At 43.6% G+C, this 25184-nt stretch overlaps 1 protein-coding gene across 1 annotated transcript in view; it reads left to right on the plus strand.

Moving 5' to 3' along the window:
• Positions 1 to 25184, plus strand: part of LOC127630598 (homeobox protein cut-like 2) — a 131499-nt gene that overhangs the window by 3590 nt on the left and 102725 nt on the right. Inside the window, exon 3 of the mRNA XM_052108213.1 lies at positions 19479 to 19589. Within this exon, the coding sequence (XP_051964173.1) occupies positions 19479 to 19589 (111 nt within the window). The remainder of the gene's footprint in view (positions 1 to 19478; positions 19590 to 25184) is intronic.

Raw genomic sequence — 25184 nt, forward strand, 5'->3', positions numbered from 1 at the left:
CACACACACACACACACACACACACACACACACACACGCCAGCTTATCTTGCATTAGATCCAGGGTAGGACATTTGGCAGCTCTTTGTGTGCTCTGTTCAAAAATCTAGTTAACTGCCTTGCTTTCTAATGTCTACATAAGCAGCAACATTCTAGGGGCCGTTCACAGAGGTTGCGTTCTTACGTCCTGCCACCTGCACTATTTTTAATTGTTGGTCTATGTGCACATGCGTAGACGGATGTATTGTTATGCCACATCTTGGTGTAGAGTGCAACTGTCTGGTTGCAACTGTCTTGTTGCGCAACTGTCTGGTTGCTGGATTGTTTTCTATTGGGGAATAGGTTTTTTAACAATAACTTTTAAGCCTTTAAAGACAGACCTACCGTATTAATCGATGATATATGCTTCTTCTAATGCCATCATTCCATGTTATTTCATCATCATTTAAAAACAAAAATTCAGCAGAGGAAGATCCACCAATCAGAGAATTGTGGCGAACAAAGCACAGCAAAAGAGCTCTGCAGCGAACGCCACTCCCATGTCGAATTGTGAATGACAAAATCCTGACGGTCTCCCTGCACTCTCAAACTATTTACAGTATATATTTACAAATGGGGCGGCTGCGGTTCTGGTGGTAGAGCGGGTCGGCCACCAATCGCAGGGTTGGTGGTTTGATTCCCGTCCCACATGACTCCTCATGCCGAAATGTCCTTGTGCAAGACACTGAACCCCAAGTTGCTCCCAATGGCTTGGCTGTCATTGGTGTGTGTGTGTGTGTGTGTGTGTGTGTGAGAGATCGGGTGAATGGGACATAGTGTGAAGCGCTTTGGTAACCGCTTAGGTTAAAAATATGTTATATAAATATTATAGACTATTTTTAAGATTTATGCATTTTTATTTCATAACAAAATTAAATCAAATTTAATTGCATAATGTTTAACAAAATTAAATTAATAAAACTTAAAATATAAAAAAAAATTCTTTATCAAAGATTACTCAATTCAATATGATGGCTTTTTATTATGAAATAAAAAAAATAATAGGTTGTATACTGTCCACAGGTTTTTATTCAATCACATTATTTGCAATGCTTCATGGGATTGTAGTTCTTTCCCTCATAAAACATGTCAAGCACTCATTCTTGTGCCTTTTGTCTTTTTGAACAATATTCAAGTACTTTTTTGCTTTGGAGCTTGTTGGAACTTAGAACTCTTTTATGAAGGGTTTTGTGAAATCCCTAAAAATGGGAAAAATTATTTCGGAATGAAGATTGAAAATGTGCGCAGACATTATTGGGCTCTATTTTTTCAGGACTTCGATTTTGATCTGAAACGCGCTATGTAATGAGCAACTTTGCCCGAATTGCGTGCAACACAAATATTACTTTCTGATGCGCACATGAGACGTGAATCATAGTTGATTCTAGTGGAGTTTTATAAATAGATTGCACATTCACATTTGGATTTTTATCATTTTATCAGTACTTCTCAGGAGTTGTTTGCTGAAAATTATTTCTCACGACTCAACTTTATTTTAATTGTGCTAAATTGTACTTTATTTTAATTTCTTTTTTGCCCAATTCCCAATACTCTCCAAGTCCTCATGGTGGCGTAGTGACTCGCCTCAATCCGGGTGGTGGAGGACGAATCTCAGTTGCCTCTGCGTCTGAGACCGCAATCCACGCGTCTAATTACGTGGCTTGTTGAGCACATTACCGCGGAGACGTATCATGTGCGGAGGCTTCACACTATTCTCCGCGGCATCCACGCACAACTCACCACGCGCCCCACCGAGAGCGAGAACCACATTATAACGACTACGAGGAGGTTACCCCATGTGACTCTACCCTCCCTAGCAACCGGGCCAATTTGGTTGCGTAGGAGACCTGGCTGGAGTCACTCAGCATGCCATGGATTCAAACTCGTGACTCCAGGGATGGTATTTAGCGTCAATACACGCTGAGCTACCCAGACCCCTATTATTATTATTATTATTATTATTAAAAAAAAATTATATAATACTGTTGATGTAATTCCACATCCTGGCAAAATCTCACCCAGAGTAAATCAGCATATCTAATAGCAGCCTTCAACAACCTTTACAATATGAAAATAATATCTTGGTAAAATTTCTGTTATTGTTTTTTTTTTTTTTTTATAATTTTTTTTAAATAACACTATGCTCATAATTGGACATCATGCCATCATGCCAGCAGTCTACAGCAACTTTTAACATGAGAAAATTCTTTTTTAATAACAGTGTTTGTTATGTTAGAATATGCAAGTCAATTGAATGAACGCTTGGACACCGGCGTTTTAGGGCAGTTTGTGGACATTTTAGACAGTCCCTTACACACCGTAGATGAACATCGTCCCTAAAATGTTTCCCACTAGCTGTTTTTGCTCTCTGTGTTATAAAGTGTCCCCTTAATGTTTTACTGAGTAACAAACCACTTTGGAATGAATTTTGAAATAATTGCGCAAGTGGGCAGAGAACCAGTCGTGATTCTACACACCCGGTCCCTTATCAGGCTAATTAAGCCTCCAAGAGGGATAAAGGCCGACTGTGGAGGATTGTGCGGGAGAGAGAGATCGTTTCCGTCTTCCAAACCATGCATTTGCCATACCCAGATTCACTATGGTAAGCCTATAATAATAATAATAATAATATATAATCCATTTTAGAGCTGTCGGGACGGATTTGGCGGGAAATTGCATACGTCAGTCAGTCATCTGTGCGTGTTTACGTCATGTCCGTAAATACAGAAAAGAAGGTCCGGAGCTACTACAGGGCATGTATGTGTGCGGTGATTGGTGTGGTTGTAGTTTCAAGCTGGTAGCCACAACACATGAGCGATATTGACCATGATCATTTAAAGCTAGGAGAATAGCTAGGAGGTGGCCAGGGGTGGCCCAGGCCACCATGGACCGAAGCCTGGCCACCCCATTGTCCACCCCACTCGCAATTGCCTTTTTAGTAACAAGCCGAATCCCAGCTTACATAATTACCAAAACGATGTTCCTCCGCAAGTAACCTGCAGTTCTATGTTCTAACCACTAGAGGGCCAAAAGTTAGTGTAGCTTTAACCACTAAAGTCCTATGGATTACTTTTATACGGACTTATGTGCTTTTTGGAGCTTTAAAGTTCTGTTCACCATCCACTTGTATAGACCTACAGAGCTGAGATATTCTTCTAAAAATCTTCATTTGTGTTCAGCAGAAGAAAGAAAGTCATACACATCTGGGATGGCATGAGGGTGAGTAAATGATGAGAGAGTTCTCATTTTTGGATTAACTATTCATTTAACTATAGTTAACAAAACAACGTTGGATTTTTGGTGAGATCGTGGCCTGTTTTTGGCGCAAAGTATTTTTTAAAGTGTTCCTCAAAAGATTCTCGTGTTCTTTGGATGTGCCCGAAGTTCTGCAACCTCACTTTTTGTCTACTTTTTGACTGTACCTTGCTGACGTTGGCCATATTCCCAATTACGGCGCTCTAGATACATTTATTTTTGTCTTCGATGAGAGAGAATATCTGTTTCTGTCACACACGTGGGTAGCAATAACATAGTTCTTCCCTCTGACAGGTGGCCCTGGCTGGTGTCGCCAGGCTCTCAGGGGCCCTCCTAAAATGGGCGGCACGCAGGTGGCGTGAAACGCAGCCGCTCGGCTCACCTGAAATATTCACGTTCTCGCAGCAGCTCGGCTTTGATCTCCCAGTGCAATCAACAGGGGAGTGGTGGGAGGTACGCGAGAGGAAGAGAAATAGCGCAAACAACAGGAAAAGGAGCTCACCTGAGATACGAACAGATTGACTTTTCTTAAGAGAGAATAAACAATGGCAGGTTATCCATGTTATTCGCCGCTTGCCATTTTTCACCCCCAACGCTGTCGATTTCTTAAAGAAAGTGGGCCAGTGTATCCTCTTTTCGTGGCAGTAAACTCATGCTCCGACTGATTTAGAGCTGTTTGTTATGGATTGTCAAGTCACTGGCCCCCATTTATATCGCTCTTATTAACACAGTTATATTTACACTACAATAAATTTTACCAAGACACTTGCATTTTTTTATCCACAGAGCGTCAAAACGGGGAGGCAAAGTTTTTTTGCTCTTGACTGTTGCTTAAAAAAAACACACTGTGTCAAAAACAAACAAACAGTGCATCATTTACTCTGTGAAAGCTGCAAGGGTTCATCCAGTCCAGTTATTTTTAAATTTTTAAACATCATGCCAGTAAATGCACGACCACAAAGTCATGGCGGTGAGAGATAATGGGTGGTCTGATTGTAACCACAGAGTGGAGTGTGAAAAGAACAATGAGCCATTATGAAGATGATAAATAATGTGCACTCATTTGGACGTTCATTTAGACATGCGTTTGAGCAAAGCGGTTTTGGGAGACTAATTGGAAACGACTTTAAATCATGCATGTTAAAGAGCTTTTGTTTGACGAGTGATACAAGGGCAAAGATTTTAAGAAGTGCAAAGCAGAAAGGAAAAATACCTGTTTGATCTGAGGAACTGACTTATATATTCCAGTTTATATTCAGTTTAAATTCAAGTTAAATGCTCAATCAACAGCATATGTGTTGATTACCACATAAATTAACTTTGACTCATTCCTCCATGTTCTTTAAAAAAAAGCAAGAATCTGGGTTAAAGTGAGGCACTTACAATGGAAGTCAATGGGGCCAGTCCGTCTATGCTCACTGTTTCAAAAGTACAGCCACAAGACGTAAACAACATGTGTGTTAACATGATTTCAGTCTGATCAAATTGCTTGCTAACCTTTTCTGTGTAAAGTTATAGACAATTTGATGACTTAATGCCATAAACAACAATTTAAACAACTTTACAACTAACAACTTTAGTTGTTTTATAATATTATCAGCTTCACATTTCTGCTTTTAAACCCTCATGAAATTGGCCCCATTGACTTCCATTGTAAGTGCCTCACTGTAACCTCGACTGTTGCTTTTTTTCTAAAGAAAAGGCGGGATGAGTCTAAATACATTTTTGTGTTTATCAACATTATGCCACAATTGCTGCTATTTGCATAACTTGTACACAGAATATTCTTTTAAGAATAAAGCAAAATGGCAAAACTTTACATTTTAAACTAGTAAAACCAATGGTTGTATTATACAGAAAGGTGCATAAATATACAGTATTTTAGTTTAAAATATATATTTATTTGCATCTTAAAGGAACAGTTCACCCTAAATGAAAATTCTCTCATTATTCTCATTATACCCTGATGCCATCCCAGATGTGCATGACTGTCTTTCTTCAGCAGAACACAAATTAAGAATTTTAAAAATTTTGAAGCTCTGTAGGTCCTTATAATGTAACTAAATGGGTGTAAACAGGCTGTTGGCCAAAAGTCACATTTAGGTAGCATAAAATTAATCCAAATGACTCCAGTTGATCAATTAATACTTCTGAAGCCAATCGATAGGCTGGTGTAAGAAACAAATCGATAATTAACACGTTTTTAACTTTAAATCACTGCTTCAGATTTCTCATATGAACGTGCCTTAACGCTTATGTCACTGTTGCATCAACTGCTGGCAAGTTAACTAAGTTTTAATTATTGATTTGTTTCAGAAGACATTCATTGATCAACAGGAGTCATTTGGATACATTTTATGCTGCCTAAATGTGCCAGTAGCATGATGATCCGTTTACTTACATTATAAGGACCTACAGAGCTGAGATATTCTTCTAAAAATCTTAATTTGTGTTCTGATGAAGAAAGACATTCATGCACATCTGGGATGGCATCATGGTATAATGAGAATAATGAGAGAATTTTTATTTTTGGGTGAACTGTCCCTTTAAGTCTTAAAAGGTTAGTTTGAACATGAATGAAAATGGTTATTTTAAAGGGTTCTGTTCACCCCAAAATTATAACCCTGCCATCATTTACTCATTCACATATTGTTCCATACTACTATCTGAAACAAAAAAGGAGGTGTTAGGCAAATGTTAGACTCAGTCACCATTCATTTTCACTATCTATCTGTCTGTCCGTCCGTCCGTCCGTCCATCCATCCGATGCAGTGAAAGTGAGTGGTGACATTTTAAACATCTCATGTTCAATTAAAGAACGTAAATCATATGAATTTGGAACAACATGAGGGTGAGTATATAATGTGTACTCTCTAGTTCTTCTAATTTCGTTTCATAACAAAATTGTATATCAAATGATATCATAAAATGCTGTTGGCCCGACGTAAAAGGTCATGTGAAGGATCTCAATTTCAGTCCATCTCCAGCTCCAGGTTTAAAGCCTTCTCATTGAGGTCCAAGGAGGTTTAGTCTAAAACAGAAGCACTTCCTACATTACTGAGAGTCAACGTATGTGTACGCACAACTGCGTTTTGTCAGCTTTAAGTAACTTTCCAGATGAAGCCTTTCGGAACAGAATGCGTGCACTTCAGACAAGGCGTTGACGGGTTGTAGCGCGCAAGGTGCTAAAACTCTTAAATGAAGTGCAGCGTGACAGCTAATTCCTGACGACGTGAGTCACACCTTCCCGATTATTGTAACGCTCACGTGTCTCCGACCCTCAGTTTAAGAGCTGCTGTGTTGTCTGTGGAGAGACCGGCAAACTGACTGGCTGGGGATTAATTATTCGGGATCATTTCGTAGACTCGGCAGACAGGTTTAGAAGGGTGTCAAAATGTGATATTCAGAGATGGTGACCGCTAAACTCAAACACTGTAGTCTTTTAATTCTGTGGTGTACGTTATTCATGTTTTGCACTGTTCTTTATTTTTGAAAGAAATAACATATCGCGTCATCATCACAATAGTTCAATTGACAGATTTGTGCTGTGCACTTTCTAATAGCACCAATAATAACAAATGATTTCTCAGACATTGCTCTGTCATTGCTCATTAGACTATTAGGAGCTCTCATTTATGTTTTTAAGATCAATAATAGACATATGTTGAAATACAGGAGGAGTAAAGAGCAATACATTTAATGTGGATGAGAAATTTGGTGAGTTCAGATATGGAGGTGAAAATGATGTTAGATACTGATTAGAAATCTGGGCTGTGTTTAACACATTACCATGTTTAAATCCAGAATTCTGCGGTTTATCTCCCCAAATTCTGCACAGAAAACGCATCTGCAGATTCAGTCTGGGCCTGCTCGTCGTTGTCTAGATGGAACATTTGAGATATTAAAAAGATCTCCTTCGTGATCTTTCTTTCCTTGGGGTAAACCAACAACCCACCCCAATCCAAGCAACCTCACGTGCAGCTCCGTGCACGTCCAGCGGGAAACTCTCCTCTCTTCTCTCCAAGTCAGAGCAGATAACGGATCATCTTCAATCTCTGCCATGGACACTGGCCAGAAACGGCCCTATCCTGGATCTCTCCCAAAAGGAAAAAAAAAAAGAGCGTGCTGTTGTTTTTGTCGGTGTCGGGGGGTTTGAGGGGGTGGGTTTGGTGCCAGTATTAATGCGGGGGCCAGACTAGACTCCAGCGATGGGCCGCATTGATTGTGTTGATTTGATTCATTGATCGATCTCTCCTCTCAAATGTGGCATCTGAGAAGCGGCACTAATCTGAAACAGCTAAGGACAAATCTTCTGCTTACACACAAACAGCAGAGATAAGGAAAAGTATGAAAAGGAACTGCACTTATCTAAATCATAGACTAGCCCCTTCTGCCGTGCCTCACTGCGACCATTGTGTTGGATGCGTGATTGCAAGGTGCATGGCCGAACCATTCTATTACTACAGTTGTTACGTTTCTATTTGTGTTTTTGTTTGTAGATCTCATTATTTTGTATAATGTGCATGCAGGGTTGCATGTCTGCATGCATAGGTAGGACTAATGCTCCTGTAGTGACCTTTTTTTTTGTATAACATGCATTCAGGTTGCATATACAGTATGCATATGCATACACAGGAGGTAATGATCTCACCTGTGTAAACTTTTTGGGCTGATGCATGCTGACTGGGACATCCTCTTTCAACACTGATGTTTATATCTGTGTTAGTGCTCTGTAGATATCAGCTTTTGTATAGCATGCATGCTATGTTGCATATATACGTACATAGGTAATGACCCATCTCTGTGTGAACCTTGTGTGTGTGTGTGTATGTATGCGTGCATGTGTGTGTGTGCGCAGCAGGGGTTTAGAGACAGCGCAGTCACCAGGCAGAACAGAGTGGATCTATAAATTGATGGAATTCAAAGCCTGCAGCATCGATTACCATTATAACAAACAGCCAAGCCCAGAACATCTGATTATTTTTAGACAAAGATTCTGTGCTCTCAGCAGCAATTTTGCTGATGCTGTCACACGCAGACATCTGCCTATGATTGCAATTAGGTGGGGTACAAAAAGAAAAATAACACCTCCATATCCACAGTTCATTTCTGCTGGTCCAAACACTCCGCTTCACTGGATGAGAAACTGTCTGCTTTTCCCACATGTCACCTTCCTCTTTCTCTGCTGTAATCAGCGAGGGGTGCCATAGATTCTGCGGTAATCGATGGTAAAGATTTTTTCGAGCTGTATATATATAGTGAATCTGAAGGTTATTTCTTTGTGTTCCAACTGTATATTTACAGTATACAATACCATTTTTGAGCATTTATTTAAGATGGCAAACTTTCAAATTAGATTGAGTTAATTACTAGTTATCTGTTTTCTTTTTGGTGTTTTTATATATCTCATTCCCACATAGACATGTTATGTTCAATTGCAGTCTCCTTGGCCTATCCAATGGGATGGCTCAACGAAATTAGTCCGTCACACATGCACATTGATGCTTCAGCCAATCAATTTTCTTTGCCATGTCAACCTGGTCGACAGATGCTGCCCTCAGCAGGGTTGGTTTACCAGAGCTCCGCCCCCAAGCGGTCCCACCCCTCGTGACTTCGCCAGTGTTCTCCAGAGGGAGACTCGTCAATTACAGACTGATGTTTGACTGGCATGGGCGTAATGACCAACATGATCACACGTGTAGTCGGCATGATGTATCCTTCATTTCGGTACCCTAGGATCGGTGACTATATGCCAATGCGCTGACATGCAGCATTCTTATCAGACATGTTTGCAGTGGTTTCAATGTATTTACCTTTCCACCTGGCACGATTGGCAGCACGTTCCGCCACCTGCGTGGGAGACTAGGGTTCAAGATTGAACTTTTCCTTCTAACATTACTTTTTTACTCCTCTAATGGTTAAGGTAAGGTTTGGGGGATATAATCTATAAATGTATGCTTTTCTCTTCATTGTATAACATTGAATCTTAACATCCTGTAAATCTGAAAACAACTTGCTTCACTACTAGCTTTTGGCGACCTCTCCTGGACATAAATGGGGCTCACACGTGCCCATATGCCCAACAACACTTACCACTTTGTCCACTGGGGGCAGTGTTTCGAAATTTCGGTCAACGTATACCGATTTTGACAAAAGAAAAGCCGGTCTACTCTTTCCGATTTTACTGTGAGATCAGGCTGTAATGACAGCGGCTCAATATTGACCCGGTTGCCCTCCACATCCTCAAAATAGAGGCCCTGATCACCTTTTTCCAAACCCTTAAAACGTCAAACGTTTGACTCAATATGTCTTCTTTTTACTCAAAAGCGTAAAACTTAAAAATTTACTTTAAAGTAAAATTGAATTTACTTTTCAATACTGTGCAATAGAGATGTTTTCTGGAACTTGGGTCTGATTTAAAGGGATAGTTCACCCAAAAATGAAAATTCTGGCATAGGGTACTCGCCCTCATGCCGTCCCAAACTTGTATCAGAGCTCTACGCTAACATTTTATTTAGGAGCAGGCATTAAGAATTTCCGCAGAATTCAGAAACCGTTTACTTGAAACATGACAAAGGACATTAGACACCATTTCTGAATTTTTTTAGTGTATTTATAAACATTGACTACTATTGAAAACCCTTTCCTTCATTTAATAACATAAAAAACCAGGAAGATTTTGCGATCCATAAGTGATGTTTACCATGAAGTTTTTCCAATGCTAGTTCAAATCGCTTGTGACAGACTGCAGTTCATGCTTCTTCTTATGTGTAGTGCAATTGTCCTAGTTGAAAAGATGTTGACTAACATGGATCATCACCCGCCGAGCATGCTTGCACAAACGGGTGGCTCGGAGCCTCAGTGCATAATGGGTAACCGAGAAGCGGGGAATAAAGGAGGCTTTGGCAAATGCTGCTGTTGCATCAGGAGTGTCTCATGCCTCTCTGAGCACAAATGAACAAACAGGAAAACAACAACAACAGCAAAACAATGGAAAGTGTGCTGGGATTCTAGAAAGGTGAGAGAAGGCAGGTTTATTTTGAACTCCTGCTGTTAGCTTGCCACTGTAGAAGATACAGGGAGCAAAGATGCTGCTTGTGATGTGTTGAATGTCAAAACTATTAATATAAATAAAGCCAGAGTTTCTTAGTATACCCATGACTGTTAATGCCGAAACATACAGTACTTCACGCAAGTACGCAAATGCAGACGCGAGCTCTTGGCCAATGCATGGCCAACGTGTGGTCCTGTTGTACATACATTACATTACGTATTGGGGTGGGGTGGAATAATAGGGTTCAAAACAGTTTTGCTATGAATGCAAACTTTAATACAGTGAAAAAGAGGCTCTATTAGCATAACATAAATATATATAAATAAATACAAAATACAAAAATGTCCATGTACTAAAATAAAACATTTGATGCCATGTGTGTACCTTCATTTACTATTACTATTATTTTGAACGGCCATGGAAAATGAAGCAATGTGATAACGATTTTACCTGGATGCAAAAAGTAGTCCATTAATTTAGCTGATGAACTTTCACCTTTTGCTGACCCTTTATGCTTCACAGAGCTAATGTGTGCGCTTCTAAATCACTTGCACCTTTATTAGCAACTGACATTCACGGATCTGGACGAAAGCATGTAAATTTTTTGGGCAAATCTTCTTTAATTTGCGCTTTCATTTGGTTTCGTTTAGTTTCCACTCAGCTGTCATTTGCTGCTATTGTCAAGCAAATGTTTGAGCCCGAACACAACAGCACTTTGCACATTCCCGGAGAGATTGACAGGCAGGAATTTGGCCAATTGTTGCGGCAAGCCTCTTATAATCAACAAATTAGTGTGCGAGAAGGCGAGACTTACAAAGAGGGGTTAAAGCGATGCAAATATGCACGCACACACAATGATGTATTAGACCAGATGCACATCATAATGCAACTAAAGCCGAATCCCGGACATTTTAGCAAATTTAGAAATCCAGATGCTTTTTTAAGGTCCGAAAAAGAGGATGCATGGTCACCCTAGAAGTGGGGAGAGACACGGAGAAAAAAATACGTTCTTTGAATGGACTGGGGACAAAAAGTCATTTATATTTTTCTAAAAGATTCAACTCAAATTGCCGTCTGAGTCCACCATAACAGTTGATGATTGAAAGAAGAAAATCCTCTCTAGTGCCCCTCATGGCAATGCTCAGAATGCAGCGCGTATGTGACAGGGCGAAGGGCGAGGTGTGATTATACACTAACGTTCCCTTATCAGGCTAATTAAGCCTGCGCGAGCGATAAAGGCCGACTGCGGAAGGTGGTGCGACGAGAGAGAGATTGTTTACGGCCAGCTGACCATCATGTGTGTGTTGTACTGTAACAAAATTATTAAGCTGTAATGTCTGTAATGTCTTCATTCTGCGGTTTGCTAAAAAGAGCCCACTATAATGATATAATGCATTTTTGCATTATTTTCGTGTTGATGAGACATACTACTGGACATATTGCCAAAAGTTTAGTCTTTATTTCAGCACCTTTGTATTAGACATCTCCCGTTAGGGCGGTACAACCGGTGCGGTCGCACCAAGCCGCTCTCTTGAGAGCTGTAAAGTACCATTATTTTCATACCGTGTCATGCTGTTGCATCTGTGTTCTTTTAAGTATTCTTTTTATTTTGTACAGTAAAGAAAATTATCATTCTGCACTGCAAGGAATGAGGATTTCAGAGATTAGCTGATTGAGATTGTGAGACTGTCAATATTGATTCTATACTTATAATCAACAACTTTAAATCATTAGTTTTATATTTTTCCATTGTTTTTAATTCAAATGCATCATTCTCAATGCTTCATTGGATTGTAGCAGAGATAGGGACTTGAGTTTGAGACTCGAACAGACTCCAGACACGAAAATGACTGATAGTTCTGATAGTTGATGTGAACATTAACTGAAGCTCCTGACCTGTATCTGTGTGATTTTATACACTGCACTGCTGCCACATGATTGGCTGATTAGATAATCACATGGATGATTGTTGGTGTCAGATGGGCTGGTTTGAGTATTTCTGGAACAGTCTCTAGAATTTACTCTGAATTGTGCCAAAAACAAAAAACATCCAGTGAGCGGTTCTGTGGATGGAAATGTCTTGTTGATAAAAGAGATCAGCAGAGAATGGCCAGACTGGTTTGAACTGACAAATTCTACGGTGACTGAGATAACCACTCTGTAGAATTGTGTTGAGAAGAATATCATCTCAGAATGCTATTCTGATATGCGGATTGGCATGAGGGGGACCTACACAATGTTAGGCAGGTGGTTTTAATGTTGTGGCTGATCGGTGTATATGTGTATATGTATGATCTAAATGGTCTGTACTTATATAGCACTTTTTTTGCTATATAAGCATCTTGGGGTTCAGTGTCTTGCACAAGGACACTTCGGCATGTGGAGTTGTGTGGGCTGGGAATCGAACCGCCAACCCTGCAAATGGCAGCCGACCTGCTCTACCACCTGAGCCACAACCACTAATGTTTAGTGACTTGAGACTTGATTTGGACTCATGACAAAAGACTCGAGACTTGATTCAGACTCCAGTGTTAAAGACTTCGGTAAAGACGCTGGTAAAGTGGTGAAGACACTGGCTACCTCCCCTGGAGTTCGCTAGTTCGAATCCAGGGCATGCTGAGTGACTCCAGCCATGTCTCCTAAGCAACCAAATTGGCCTGGTTGCTAGGAAAGGTAGAGTCACATGGGGTAACCTCCTCGTAGTCGTTATAATTTGGTTTGTTCTCGGTGGGGCGCGTGGTGAGTTGAGCATGGATGCCGTGGTGGATGGCGTGAAGCACATCTCAGTGGCACCGCGCTCAACAAGCCACGTGATAAGATGCGCGTGTTGACGGACGCGGAGGCAGCTGGAATTCATCCTCCGCCACCCGGAATGAGTGGAGTCACTACACCACCACGAGGACTTAAAAGCGCATTGGAATTAGGCGTTCCAAATTGAGTGAAAAACGGGAAAAAATCCCTAAACCCCCAAAAAGTTTGTAATGTTGTGATTCACCTCAGTGATGGTTGATTAGGTTCATGGTTTAGAGATATTTTATTTGTATAGTACCACTCGTTTACTTACGTAATCACACTAAAGCCACTGAAAAACGCACAACATACTTAAAAATTCCAGTAACTAAAGTACAGAATGATTAAAGATGGATACAAAAAAGAACAATAGCATGATGAAAAAATAGATGACACCTTTAATTTCAAAAACAGTCCTACTTTTTTATTTAGAATTAGGGTCAGTCAGTATATCACACCTGCTCTTGTAGATACACTGCCCTTTTTACAAACTTCCAAGTCATCTAATAGCATAAAAGTTGTTTAACCTGTTATTTGCGTTGATATCACCAGGGGTTGACTGATAGTTTTGGGCCTGTTAAACAGGACACACTCATTGCTCCATGTAGACATGGTCACCATGAGTCAGTCATATTTAAAGCTAATGGAGGTTAAATCCAACAGTCACAGATCAAGAAATTGTACACTTCTGTGACGAGGAGGAGGACGTGACCGGGCCGTGATGGAGCTCGGTCGGTGCCGAATCAGCTGATCAGCGTGAGAGCGAGATAAGGGGCAGCCGAAGATGCCCGTTTGAGAGAGAGACGCTCACGGTCATGTTGCATGTGTGTCTGTTCGTTTATGTTTTATGTTGTGTTTTATCATTATAAGTTTATGTTGATTGTTCAGCCGGTTTCTGCCTCCTCCTTGCCTGTCTTTACCTGTTACAGTAGTGCCGAAACTCAAGAGGGAGGAGTGATGCGCTGTGGCCCGGTCCAAACTGCTACTCCGCCCTCTGGCGGATGCTAGCTCGCTCCTCCCCAGGTGGACGGCAGCGAGTCCTCTGGCGGACAGAACCGCTACCTCCCCTTCTTAGTAGACGGTCGCGGTTCCTCCGGCTCTCGCCGGCCGGCAGCGACGCCTCCGTCCCCAGGCCGATGGCCGTGGCTGCTCCCCTGGCAGATGGCAGTGGCGAGGACTCCGCAACAACGTATCCCTCCTCCCTCCTGGGTTTTGGCACCAATGTAACAGTGTAAAGGTTGGGCAAGGAGGAGGCGGGAATCAGCTGAACAATCAACATAAACTTTTAATGCATAAATGAACTTAAACAATGAACTTAAGCAAACATAAACAGACACACATGCAATGCGACCGTGTGCATCTCTCTCGAACCAGAGTCTTCGGCTGCCCTTTATCTCACTCTCCCACTGATCAGCTGATTCCACACCGGACGTGCTCCATCACGGCCCGGCCACGCCCTCCTCCTCGTCACAATATCCCTTTGCTACTATGGCAAAAAAAATTATAAAAAGTATATACTGTAGCATACTTGTATTGTAATGTTTTCACCCTCATGTTATTCCAAACCCTATGACTAATTTGGAAGAAAGTGTCCAGGAAGATTAAACTGACTGTCCCAAGTTAGGACCATCCACACTTTTAGGCTCCAGTGAATTAAAGGTTTGAGAACCATCCAAGAAGCTGTGCAGAAAGCTGAGTCGTAAATTTGGTTTCTCTTCCATTAGACAATATTCTAAATGACCTGTAAGTAAGGGAACAGATTAATTAAAACTAAGTACATTTAATTTTACGTCATGTATTTGGTACAATAGTTGTACTTTTTAAATTTGTAATAGTGAGGGAATTGGCACAGGCAACAGAAATTATGTTTTCTAAAAATGAGTTGGAAATGGAAAACGTAGGCTGGATCATTGCTATTTGATTGGAAAGATGCTGTCGAATGGGAATTGGGACCTCCCCCTGATAAATACAGTACATTGGCTGAAGTGGTATAATAATGGTGTTGGATGTTTTTTTTTTACCATAGTTCCTTGATATATATTATGGTACTGAATGATTACCTTATTAATTTACCATGTTGTTTGCCTAGTTAACATGTTTCAAAGAATTCAATGGTACTGCCATGATACAGGTGAAACTCAAAAAATTTGAATATCGTGCAAAAGTTCATTAATTTCAGTAATTCAACTTAAAAGGTGAAACTAATATATTATATAGACTCATTACAAGCAAAGTAAGATATGTCAAGCCTTTATTTGATATAATTTTGATGATTATGGCTTACAGCTTATGAAAACCCCAAATTCAGAATCTCAAAAAATTAGAATATTGTGATAAGGTTCAGTATTGTAGGCTCAAAGTGTCACACTCTAATCAGCTAAACACCTGCAAAGGGTTCCTGAGCCTTTAAATGGTCTCTCAGTCTGGTTCAGTTGAATTCACAATCATGGGGAAGACTGCTGACCTGACAGTTGTGCAGAAAACCATCATTGACACCCTCCACAAGGAGGGAAAGCCTCAAAAGGTAATTGCAAAAGAAGTTGGATGTTCTCAAAGTGCTGTATCAAAGCACATTAATAGAAAGTTAAGTGGAAGGGAAAAGTGTGGAAGAAAAAGGTGCACAAGCAGCAGGGATGACCGTAGCCTGGAGAGGATTGTCAGGAAAAGGCCATTCAAATGTGTGGGGAGCTTCACAAGGAGTGGACTGAGGCTGGAGTTACTGCATCAAGAGCCACCACACACAGACGGGTCCTGGACATGGGCTTCAAATGTCAAACGTCTTTCCTGGGCTAAAGAAAAAAAGAACTGGTCTGTTGCTCAGTGGTCCAAAGTCCTCTTTTCTGATGAGAGCAAATTTTGCATCTCATTTGGAAACCAAGGTCCCAGAGTCTGGAGGAAGAATGGAGAGGCACACAATCCAAGATGCTTGAAGTCCAGTGTGAAGTTTCCACAGTCTGTGTTGGTTTGGGGAGCCATGTCATCGGCTGGTGTTGGTCCACTGTGCTTTATTAAGTCCAGAGTCAACGCAGCCGTCTACCGGGACATTTTAGAGCACTTCATGCTTCCTTCAGCAGACAAGCTTTATGGAGATGCTGACTTCATTTTCCAGCAGGACTTGGCACCTGCCCACACTGCCAAAAGTACCAAAACCTGGTTCAATGACCATGGTATTACTGTGCTTGATTGGCCAGCAAACTCGCCTGACCTGAACCCCATAGAGAATCTATGGGGCATTGCCAAGAGAAAGATGAGAGACATGAGACCAAACAATGCAGAAGAGCTGAAGGCCGCTATTGAAGCATCTTGGTCTTCCATAACACCTCAGCAGTGCCACAGGCTGATAGCATCCATGCCACGCCGCATTGAGGCAGTAATTAATGCAAAAGGGGCCCAAACCAAGTACTGAGTACATATGCATGATTATACTTTTCAGAGGGCCGACATTTCTGTATTTAAAATCCTTTTTTTAATTGATTTCATGTAATATTCTAATTTTCTGAGATTCTGAATTTGGGGTTTTCATAAGCTGTAAGCCATAATCATCAAAATTATATCAAATAAAGGCCTGAAATATCTTACTTTGCTTGTAATGAGTCTATATAATATATTAGTTTCACCTTTTAAGTTGAATTACTGAAATTAATGAACTTTTGCACAATATTCTTATTCTTCGAGTTTCACCTGTATATGTTCAAAAACCATGGTGGTAGCAGGGGACCATGTCTAAATAAACATGGCATCACAATAGTACCTTCTCGAAAAACATGGTATATATAAAAAACATGGTATTACCAGGGTACTTGCCTAAATAAACATGGTATTACTATGGTACCTTGTTCAAAAACATGGTGTTACTATGGTAACATGTACAAAAGAACATGGATTTACCATGTAAAAATCATGGTTTTGCCAGGGTACTTTGTCAACAAACATGGTTTTACCATGGTGTAATACCATATAAGTATATATATATATATATATACAGTGAGGAAAATAAGTATTTGAACACCCTGCTATTTTGCAAGTTCTCCCACTTGGAAATCATGGAGGGGTCTGAAATTGTCATCATAGGTGCATGTCCACTGTGAGAGACATAATCTAAAAACAAAATCCAGAAATCACAACATATGATTTTTTAACTATTTATTTGTATGAGACAGCTGCAAATAAGTATTTGAACACCTGTCTATCAGCTAGAATTCTGACCCTCAAAGACCTGTTAGTCTGCATTTAAAATGTCCACCTCCACTCCATTTATTATCCTAAATTAGATGCACCTCTTTGAGGTCGTTAGCTGCATAAAGACACCTGTCCACCCCATACAATCAGTAAGAATCCAACTACTAACATGGCCAAGACCAAAGAGCTGTCCAAAGACACTAGAGACAAAATTGTACACCTCCACAAGGCTGGAAAGGGCTACGGGAAATCGCCAAGCAGCTTGGTGAAAAAAGGTCCACTGTTGGAGCAATCATTAGAAAATGGAAGAAGCTAAACATGACTGTCAATCTCCCTCGGACTGGGGCTCCATGCAAGATCTCACCTCGTGGGGTCTCAATGATCCTAAGAAAGGTGAGAAATCAGCCCAGAACTACACGGGAGGAGCTGGTCAATGACCTGAAAAGAGCTGGGACCACCGCTTCCAAGGTTACTGTTGGTAATACACTAAGACGTCATGGTTTGAAATCATGCATGGCACGGAAGGTTCCCCTGCTTAAACCAGCACATGTCAAGGCCCGTCTTAAGTTTGCCAATGACCATTTGGATGATCCAGAGGAGTCATGGGAGAAAGTCATGTGGTCAGATGAGACCAAAATAGAACTTTTTGGTCATAATTCCACTAACCGTGTTTGGAGGAAGAAGAATGATGAGTACCATCCCAAGAACACCATCCCTACTGTGAAGCATGGGGGTGGTAGCATCATGCTTTGGGGGTGTTTTTCTGCACATGGGACAGGGCGTCTGCACTGTATTAAGGAGAGGATGACCGGGGCCATGTATTGCGAGATTTTGGGGAACAACCTCCTTCCCTCAGTTAGAGCATTGAAGATGGGTCGAGGCTGGGTCTTCCAACATGACAATGACCCGAAGCACACAGCCAGGATAACCAAGGAGTGGCTCTGTAAGAAGCATATCAAGGTTCTGGCGTGGCCTAGCCAGTCTCCAGACCTAAACCCAATAGAGAATCTTTGGAGGGAGCTCAAACTCCGTGTTTCTCAGCGACAGCCCAGAAACCTGACTGATCTAGAGAAGATCTGTGTGGAGGAGTGGGCCAAAATCCCTCCTGCAGTGTGTGCAAACCTGGTGAAAAACTACAGGAAACGTTTGACCTCTGTAATTGCAAACAAAGGCTACTGTACCAAATATTAACATTGATTTTCTCAGGTGTTCAAATACTTATTTGCAGCTGTATCATACAAATAAATAGTTAAAAAATCATACATTGTGATTTCTGGATTTTTTTTTAGATTATGTCTCTCACAGTGGACATGCACCTACGATGACAATTTCAGACCCTCCATGATTTCTAAGTGGGAGAACTTGCAAAATAGCAGGGTGTTCAAATACTTATTTTCCTCACTGTATATATATATATATATATATATATATATATATATATATATATTTGTTTGTGTTTTGTTTTGTTATTTTGTTTTTTGTTGACATATACAATGCCAATACAATGAGCTTTGTAAATAGGCTATACCATGATAATACCAGTTTTAATTTGGGGCATGGTACCACTGCAATTACAGGTTTTTCTGGACATACACCATGATAATACCATGTTTTTGATAATATATATATATATATATATATATATATATATATATATATATATATATGAAATTATCACTGTACCTTTTTGGTCATTTATCCTTCCTGCCAATTTCTCCTAAATGTTTGTCTGTCAATATTGCAGTTTTTTGTAAGCAACTGGATATTGGTGAATATTAAGAATTCCTGCGTTGTTTATCTCTGCATGCACCATTTGCTCTCTCCCTCTCTCTCTCTCTCTGTCCCCCTCTCTCTCTCTCTCTCTCTCTCTCTCTCTCTCTCTCCTCTTGTTCTCCCATGACTGTTGCAGAGGTATTGTTTATTTTGGATTCTGATTATCTAAAAGGCCTTCTGCTACTGTAGGCATTGGATTTATTTTGGTTTAATTATTAATGGGGCTGAGCTTACAGTAAGCAGTCGCCTTCTATCACATCATGACGGATTACACAGTTAATATTCAGCAGTGCATATTTATTTCTGTATGTACTAAGCTGTGGATATGAGTGTTGGCAGGCCTCTCTAAAGCTCTCTCTCTTTTTGTTTCTTTGTCTTGTCCTCCGTAGACGGAGCTAAATTCAGTGGCAGCACAACTTGCAGGCCGACAGGAAGAGAGTGAGGACTGCCATAAACACCTGGTGGAGCTGAGCCGTGAATTCAAGAAAAATGTCCCAGAGGTAAGTAGAAGGGTGAGAGAGGGGACCGATGCAAATTAGTCCCACCAATTCTCAGTTCATTTGTTTATTTATTCATCTAACCAGTTTCAAGTTAGTAAACTCTGTCAAGGTATTCTTTGCCATTCTTGACCTTACCTGAGAGGGTAACAGAGTTTTGTTTCTACCGTTTGTTTAGTCTCCGGCCTCATTTTAACACTTCCGCCACTTGTTTCTGCTCCTCCCGTTCTAATTTATACCCCTCCCACTATTCCACCCCTCCCTTGTCTCCACCCCTTCTCTTTCAGTTCCACCCACTTATATACCCCTCCCCTTTCACGTAAGCCCCTCCTCTCGTTTCTGTTCTTCCCACTTGCCTTTGCCCCTCCGCTGGGCCTCTTATTTGTCTCCGCCTACTTCCTTTCTTAGCTCCTCCCCATTGTCTCGTCCCCTCTTTTGTCTCCGCCCTACACTCTTTGCACCTCTCTATCACCTCCTCCACTCCTCATTACATATGATAAATATTTAACCTTGTCTCATAGAATCATGTTACAGTACATTTTTACTAAATTATATTTATGTGGCTCATTGTAAGTATCTTGGCAGTTTCCTGGTGAAATGAACAATAGAGGCGCTACATCAACAATGACTTATATTCACTTTCACAAAAATCATGAGTAAAATGGCAGATTTTTACTCCAGGCAGTCCACAGCGAGCCCCTCCCCGCCGCGTTTCAGCGGCTGGTTGGCGGTTGCTCCAGGCGGACGGTTAGGAGCCCCATCTCCCCCCAAGTTCGGCGGCCGCTCCTCTGCTTCCAGGTGGCCGGGCTCCTCCATCCCCCAGCAGACGGCATGTTGGGGTCGATGGTAGTGGCGAGAACGAATCGGTTACCTAACATAACCTCGGTTCTCTCTAGATGAGGGAACGAGTATTGCGTAAGCTAGCTTACGCTACGGGAAAGATTCATCTTTTCTGAGATATTGAAGCCAAAAAATTATCCTTAATTTTGTATAATTTGTCAACGCAGTGCAGCAACTGCAGACCTTGAGTGGGCTAGCTAGCGAGCTCATTGGTTGCTCTGCGGCAACTGCTGCAGCCTATAGACGAACTTGGGCGAACTTGCGTCCAATGAGAGGCGTCCGCGCGCTACTGCATCAAAGCCCGCCAAAATGGGCGTGGCTAGAGTGCATATAAGCGTAGTTCGTAGGCTGGAACCCTGGTTTTCATTGAATGAAGCGTAAAGTCGCCGTGGCGCGAAGCACGGCCGGCTACGCAATACTCGCTCCTCATCTAGAGAGAACCGAGGTTACGTTAGGTAACCGATTCGTTCTCTTCACGAGAGGTTCTCTCGCGATTGCGTAAGCTAGCTTACGCTACGGGAACCCATTGTCAACGCCATGCGCGCCAAGCATCCACTGCATGAGCCCCGGGGTGGGGGACCCGGGAGCCCTTGTGAGTGGGGAAATAATATTTGGCCGGCAAGAGTGCGGGCCAGTGTGTGTGTAATACATAAGCACATAGTGGGAAGGGAACGACAGAGCGGCGGTGCCGGTCTGTGTGGTATGAGTCCCATCAGTGCAGCTCACCAGGGGAGCTGTAGCGTATTAAACCGCTAGTAGTTTTGCCTGCATGGCGGCACTTCCAGATTGTAAAATCTGACAAAGGTGGAGGGGAAGCCCAGCCCGCTGCCACACATATGTCGTGGAATGGAAATCCCGCTGGACCATGCCCACGATGAGGCCATGCCTCTAGTGGAGTGAGCCCTAATGCCCAACGGGCATGGCAGGTCTTTTGACGCCGTATGCGGCAGCAATAGCGCCCACTATCCATCTAGACAGTGTCTGTTTCGAGGCGGCGAGACCTTTGGTGCGCCCTCAATGAAACGAAAAGCTGCTCAGAGCGTCTGAAGAGGCGAGCGCAGTATACAATCTCAGTGCTCTGACTGGGCAAAGGAGATTGGCGCCGCTTCAGCTATCGGATGCTGGCAGCGCCGATAGGGAAATGACCTGTGCTCTGAAAGGAGTACCGATCACCTTGGGAACATAGCCGTGTCTAGGCTTTAAAATCACCTTGGAGTCACTTGGTCCGAACTCAAGACACGCAGCGCTGACAGACAGCGCGTGAAGGTCTCCCACACGCTTGACTGATGACAGGGCAGTCAGAAAAACGGTTTTGAGTGAAAGGTATTTCAAATCCACGGATTGAAGCGGTTCGAAAGGGGGCTTTCATAGTTTCGAGAACTATAGAAAGATCCCAGATAGGAACCGATGGGGGCGCTGGGGTTCATCCTTCTAGCTCCCTTGAGGAAGCCGGATGACCAGCTCGTTTTTTCCCAGTGACTGGCCGTGCAGGGGTTCGGCGAACGCCGCGACGGCCGCCACATACACTTTGAGCGTGGATGGGGATCTGCCCTTATCCAGCAGCTCTTGTAAAAACACGAGCAGCGACGACACCCCACATGTCCATGGGTCCAGGTCTCTGTCTGTGCACCATTTTGAAAACACAGACCATTTTGACGCATAGAGTCTTCTCGTGGAAGGGGCTCTAGCGTGTATGATGGTGTTTATTACCCCTTCTGGCAGAGTGACGGATAGTCGTTGATCACCCACGCGTGCAGCGCCCAGCGTTCTGGGTGGGGATGCCAGATCGTGCCGCGAGCTTGAGAGAGGTGATCTGCTCTCACTGGGATGGGCCACAGCGCTGTCAGTGACAGTTGCGTAAGCTCCGGGAACCATGTCTGATTCTCCCAATGTGGGGCTATGAGGAGCACCGAGTGACGCGTTTCCCTGATCCTCTGCATTACCTGTGGCAATAGTGAGACGGGAGGGAAGGCGTAAGCGGGCGGTTGGGCCAGTCCTGGGCCAGCTGCCCTCGCTCGAGAAAAATATTGGGCAGTGAGAGTTCTCTTCTGACGCAAGAGGTCTATCTCTGCTCTGCCGAATATGCGCCATAACTTCTGGACTGTTTGAGCGTGCAGGACCATTCCCCTGGAGGAATATTGTCTCTGGACAGTCTGTCTGGGCCGCCGCTCAGGTGGCCTGGCACGCGCGTCGCCCTCAGCGAGCGCAGGTGGCACTGGGACCAACTCAGTATGCGTTTCGCCAGATGGAAGAGGTTCCTGGATCTGACACCGCCCTGACGGTTTAGGTAGGATACCACAGATCTGTTGTCGGAACGGACCAGGACGTGGTGATCCTGAATGACCGGAGAAAGCGCACAAGCTACGCACTCGACCGCTATCATTTCCAGACAATTTATGTGAAGGAGCTTTTCCTGAACTGACCATAGGCCAAAAACCGGAGAGCTCCTCGCGAGACCGCGCCCCAACCCGTGTTGGACGCTGCCTGTCGAGGTGACTTTTCGGCGAGATACAGCTCCCATCGTCACTCCCCGCTGATACCATTTGGCCACTCTCCAGGGCTGCAGAGCTGAAATACAGGTCTGAGTCACCTTGATCGGCTGGCGGCCTGTGGCCCAAGCCCGGCGAGACGCGCGGGTGTTTAGCCAATGCTGAAGCGGGCGCATGCGCAGTAAACCCAGCTGAAGTACTGCTGCGGCTGAGGCCATGTAACCAAGCACTCTCTGAAATTTTTCAGAGGCGTGAGGCTGTTCATCTGAAAGGACGTGGCTAGTCGCTGGACGCGGCTAGTCGCTGGACACGGCGCGCGCGCTGTGTAGATAAGCGAGCCGTCATTGCCACGGAGTCTAGTTCTATTCCAAGGAAGGAAATTGCCTGACTGGGGTGTAGTGAGCTCTTGGTCCAATTGACTGCAAGACCCAAACTGTTCAGATGGCTGAGGAGAACTGTTCTGTGAGACAGCAGCTCCGTATGTGACTGTGCCATAATCAGCCAGTCGTCCAAATAGTTCAGAATTCGCAAGCCCTGACTCCGCAGGGGTGCGAGCGCCGCATCCATGCACTTCGTGAAAGTACGGGTGCTAAAGACAGGCCGAACGGAAGGACGGTGTATTGATAAACCTGGCCGTCGGGCTGAATCTCAAGAATGGCCTGTGACGGGATTCATCTGAATCTGAAAGTAGGCATCTTTCAGATCAAGAGAGATAAACCAGTCCCCTGGCACGTATGCGCGAGGAGTTTCCTGATTGTAAGCATTTTGAACGGTCTTTTGCAAGCACCTTGTTCAAACCCTTGAGATCTAATATTGGTCTGAAGCCGCCGTCTTTCTTGGGAACAAGAAAATAACGGCTGTAAAACCCCGACTCGCTCAGCTAAGGCGGCACTTTCTCTATGGCCCTTTTGCACAGAAGGTTTGTTATTTCTGAACGAAGCATGCAGGCTGCTTCCGTGTTCACAATAGTTTCGAGCCGCGCTCTGAAGCGGGAGGGCGGCAATCGAACTGTAGCAAATAGCCCTGTTTTATTGTGCTTAACACCCATTTGGATATCCCTGGGATAGCTTCCCACGCTTTGAAGCGTAACGCTAGAGGGTGAATGGCCAAATCGCTCTGATTCCTGCACACAGCGCTGAACAGAATGTGTGAGCCGCTTACTGTGCTTATGTATGACTGCTTGCAGACAGCAGGGACAGGCTGTTTTGTGAGTGACTTCCGATTGAGGTGAATGGGGAAAGAGTCACATCTGTTAAGTGATGCGCGAGCATAGTCACGGGCACGGGACTTACATACAGAGAAGTGTTTGCTGGCCGTGTGACAGAGCGGGCAGAGAATGGGCGACGCATGTATTCGCGGAGCGCGCTTATTGACTCTAACACTCCAGCCGGCTGTGTCCGCTTTATGTGAGTGGGCTCTGATCGGACACGGAAGTGTAATGCTTGTGTGTAGAGGTGAACACTGGATTGTGGGCACATTTTCTACACATAAGGCTGGTCGTGTGACAGAGCGGCCAGAGAAGGGGCGCACGCACGGATTCGTGGGCGCGTTTATTGACTCTAACACTCGAGCGGGCTGTGTCCGCTTTATGTGAGTGGGCTCTGATAGGAACACGGGAAGTGTAATGCTTGTGTGTAGGGGTGAACACTGGATTGTGGGCACATTTTCTACACATAAGGCATGTTTGCTTTTTACAAGATTTCTTTGGGTCGCGTTTGAGTGCAGGCAAGCGGGCAGTATCACCATCTTGTTGGCTGCTAAATCCACCACTGTAGTAGCCTGAGAGAGGGGGACTGACAGGGGGCGAAGCTTTGACGGTGGTCCGGCCGCGGCGGGACTGAGCCGTCGTTTTTTCAACAAGGCTAGGAGGACTTCGGTTGCTCAGGTTTCAGCACAACCTTAGACCGAGGCCCGCAGGGGGGGCGGCGGTCTGCGGCGGCTGTCTGAGCGCGATCGAGGGCGGCCGCCCTGTCGACTCTGAGAAGTCTGACTTTGTTGAGCTGGGCGCTGTGAAGAGGCTCGTGCAGGAGGCTGGTCACGTGGGCGGCCTGCAGAGGAGCTAGCGCGACGCAGCAGGAAGAGGTTCATGGCTTGGGTGGCTTTCTGGACTTCTGAAAAGCGGTCAACAATGCCACTCACCGCGGAGCCGAAGAGACCGGTCAGAGAGAGCGGTGCGTTGAGGAACGTGGAGCGCTCTGCTTCTCCCTTGTTGGCTAGCGTTAGCCACAGGTGTCTCTCGGTCACAGTCAGCGAGGCCATGCACTTCCCT

Source organism: Xyrauchen texanus, chromosome 37, assembly GCF_025860055.1.
Source record: "Xyrauchen texanus isolate HMW12.3.18 chromosome 37, RBS_HiC_50CHRs, whole genome shotgun sequence".
Classification (NCBI taxonomy): domain Eukaryota; kingdom Metazoa; phylum Chordata; class Actinopteri; order Cypriniformes; family Catostomidae; genus Xyrauchen; species Xyrauchen texanus.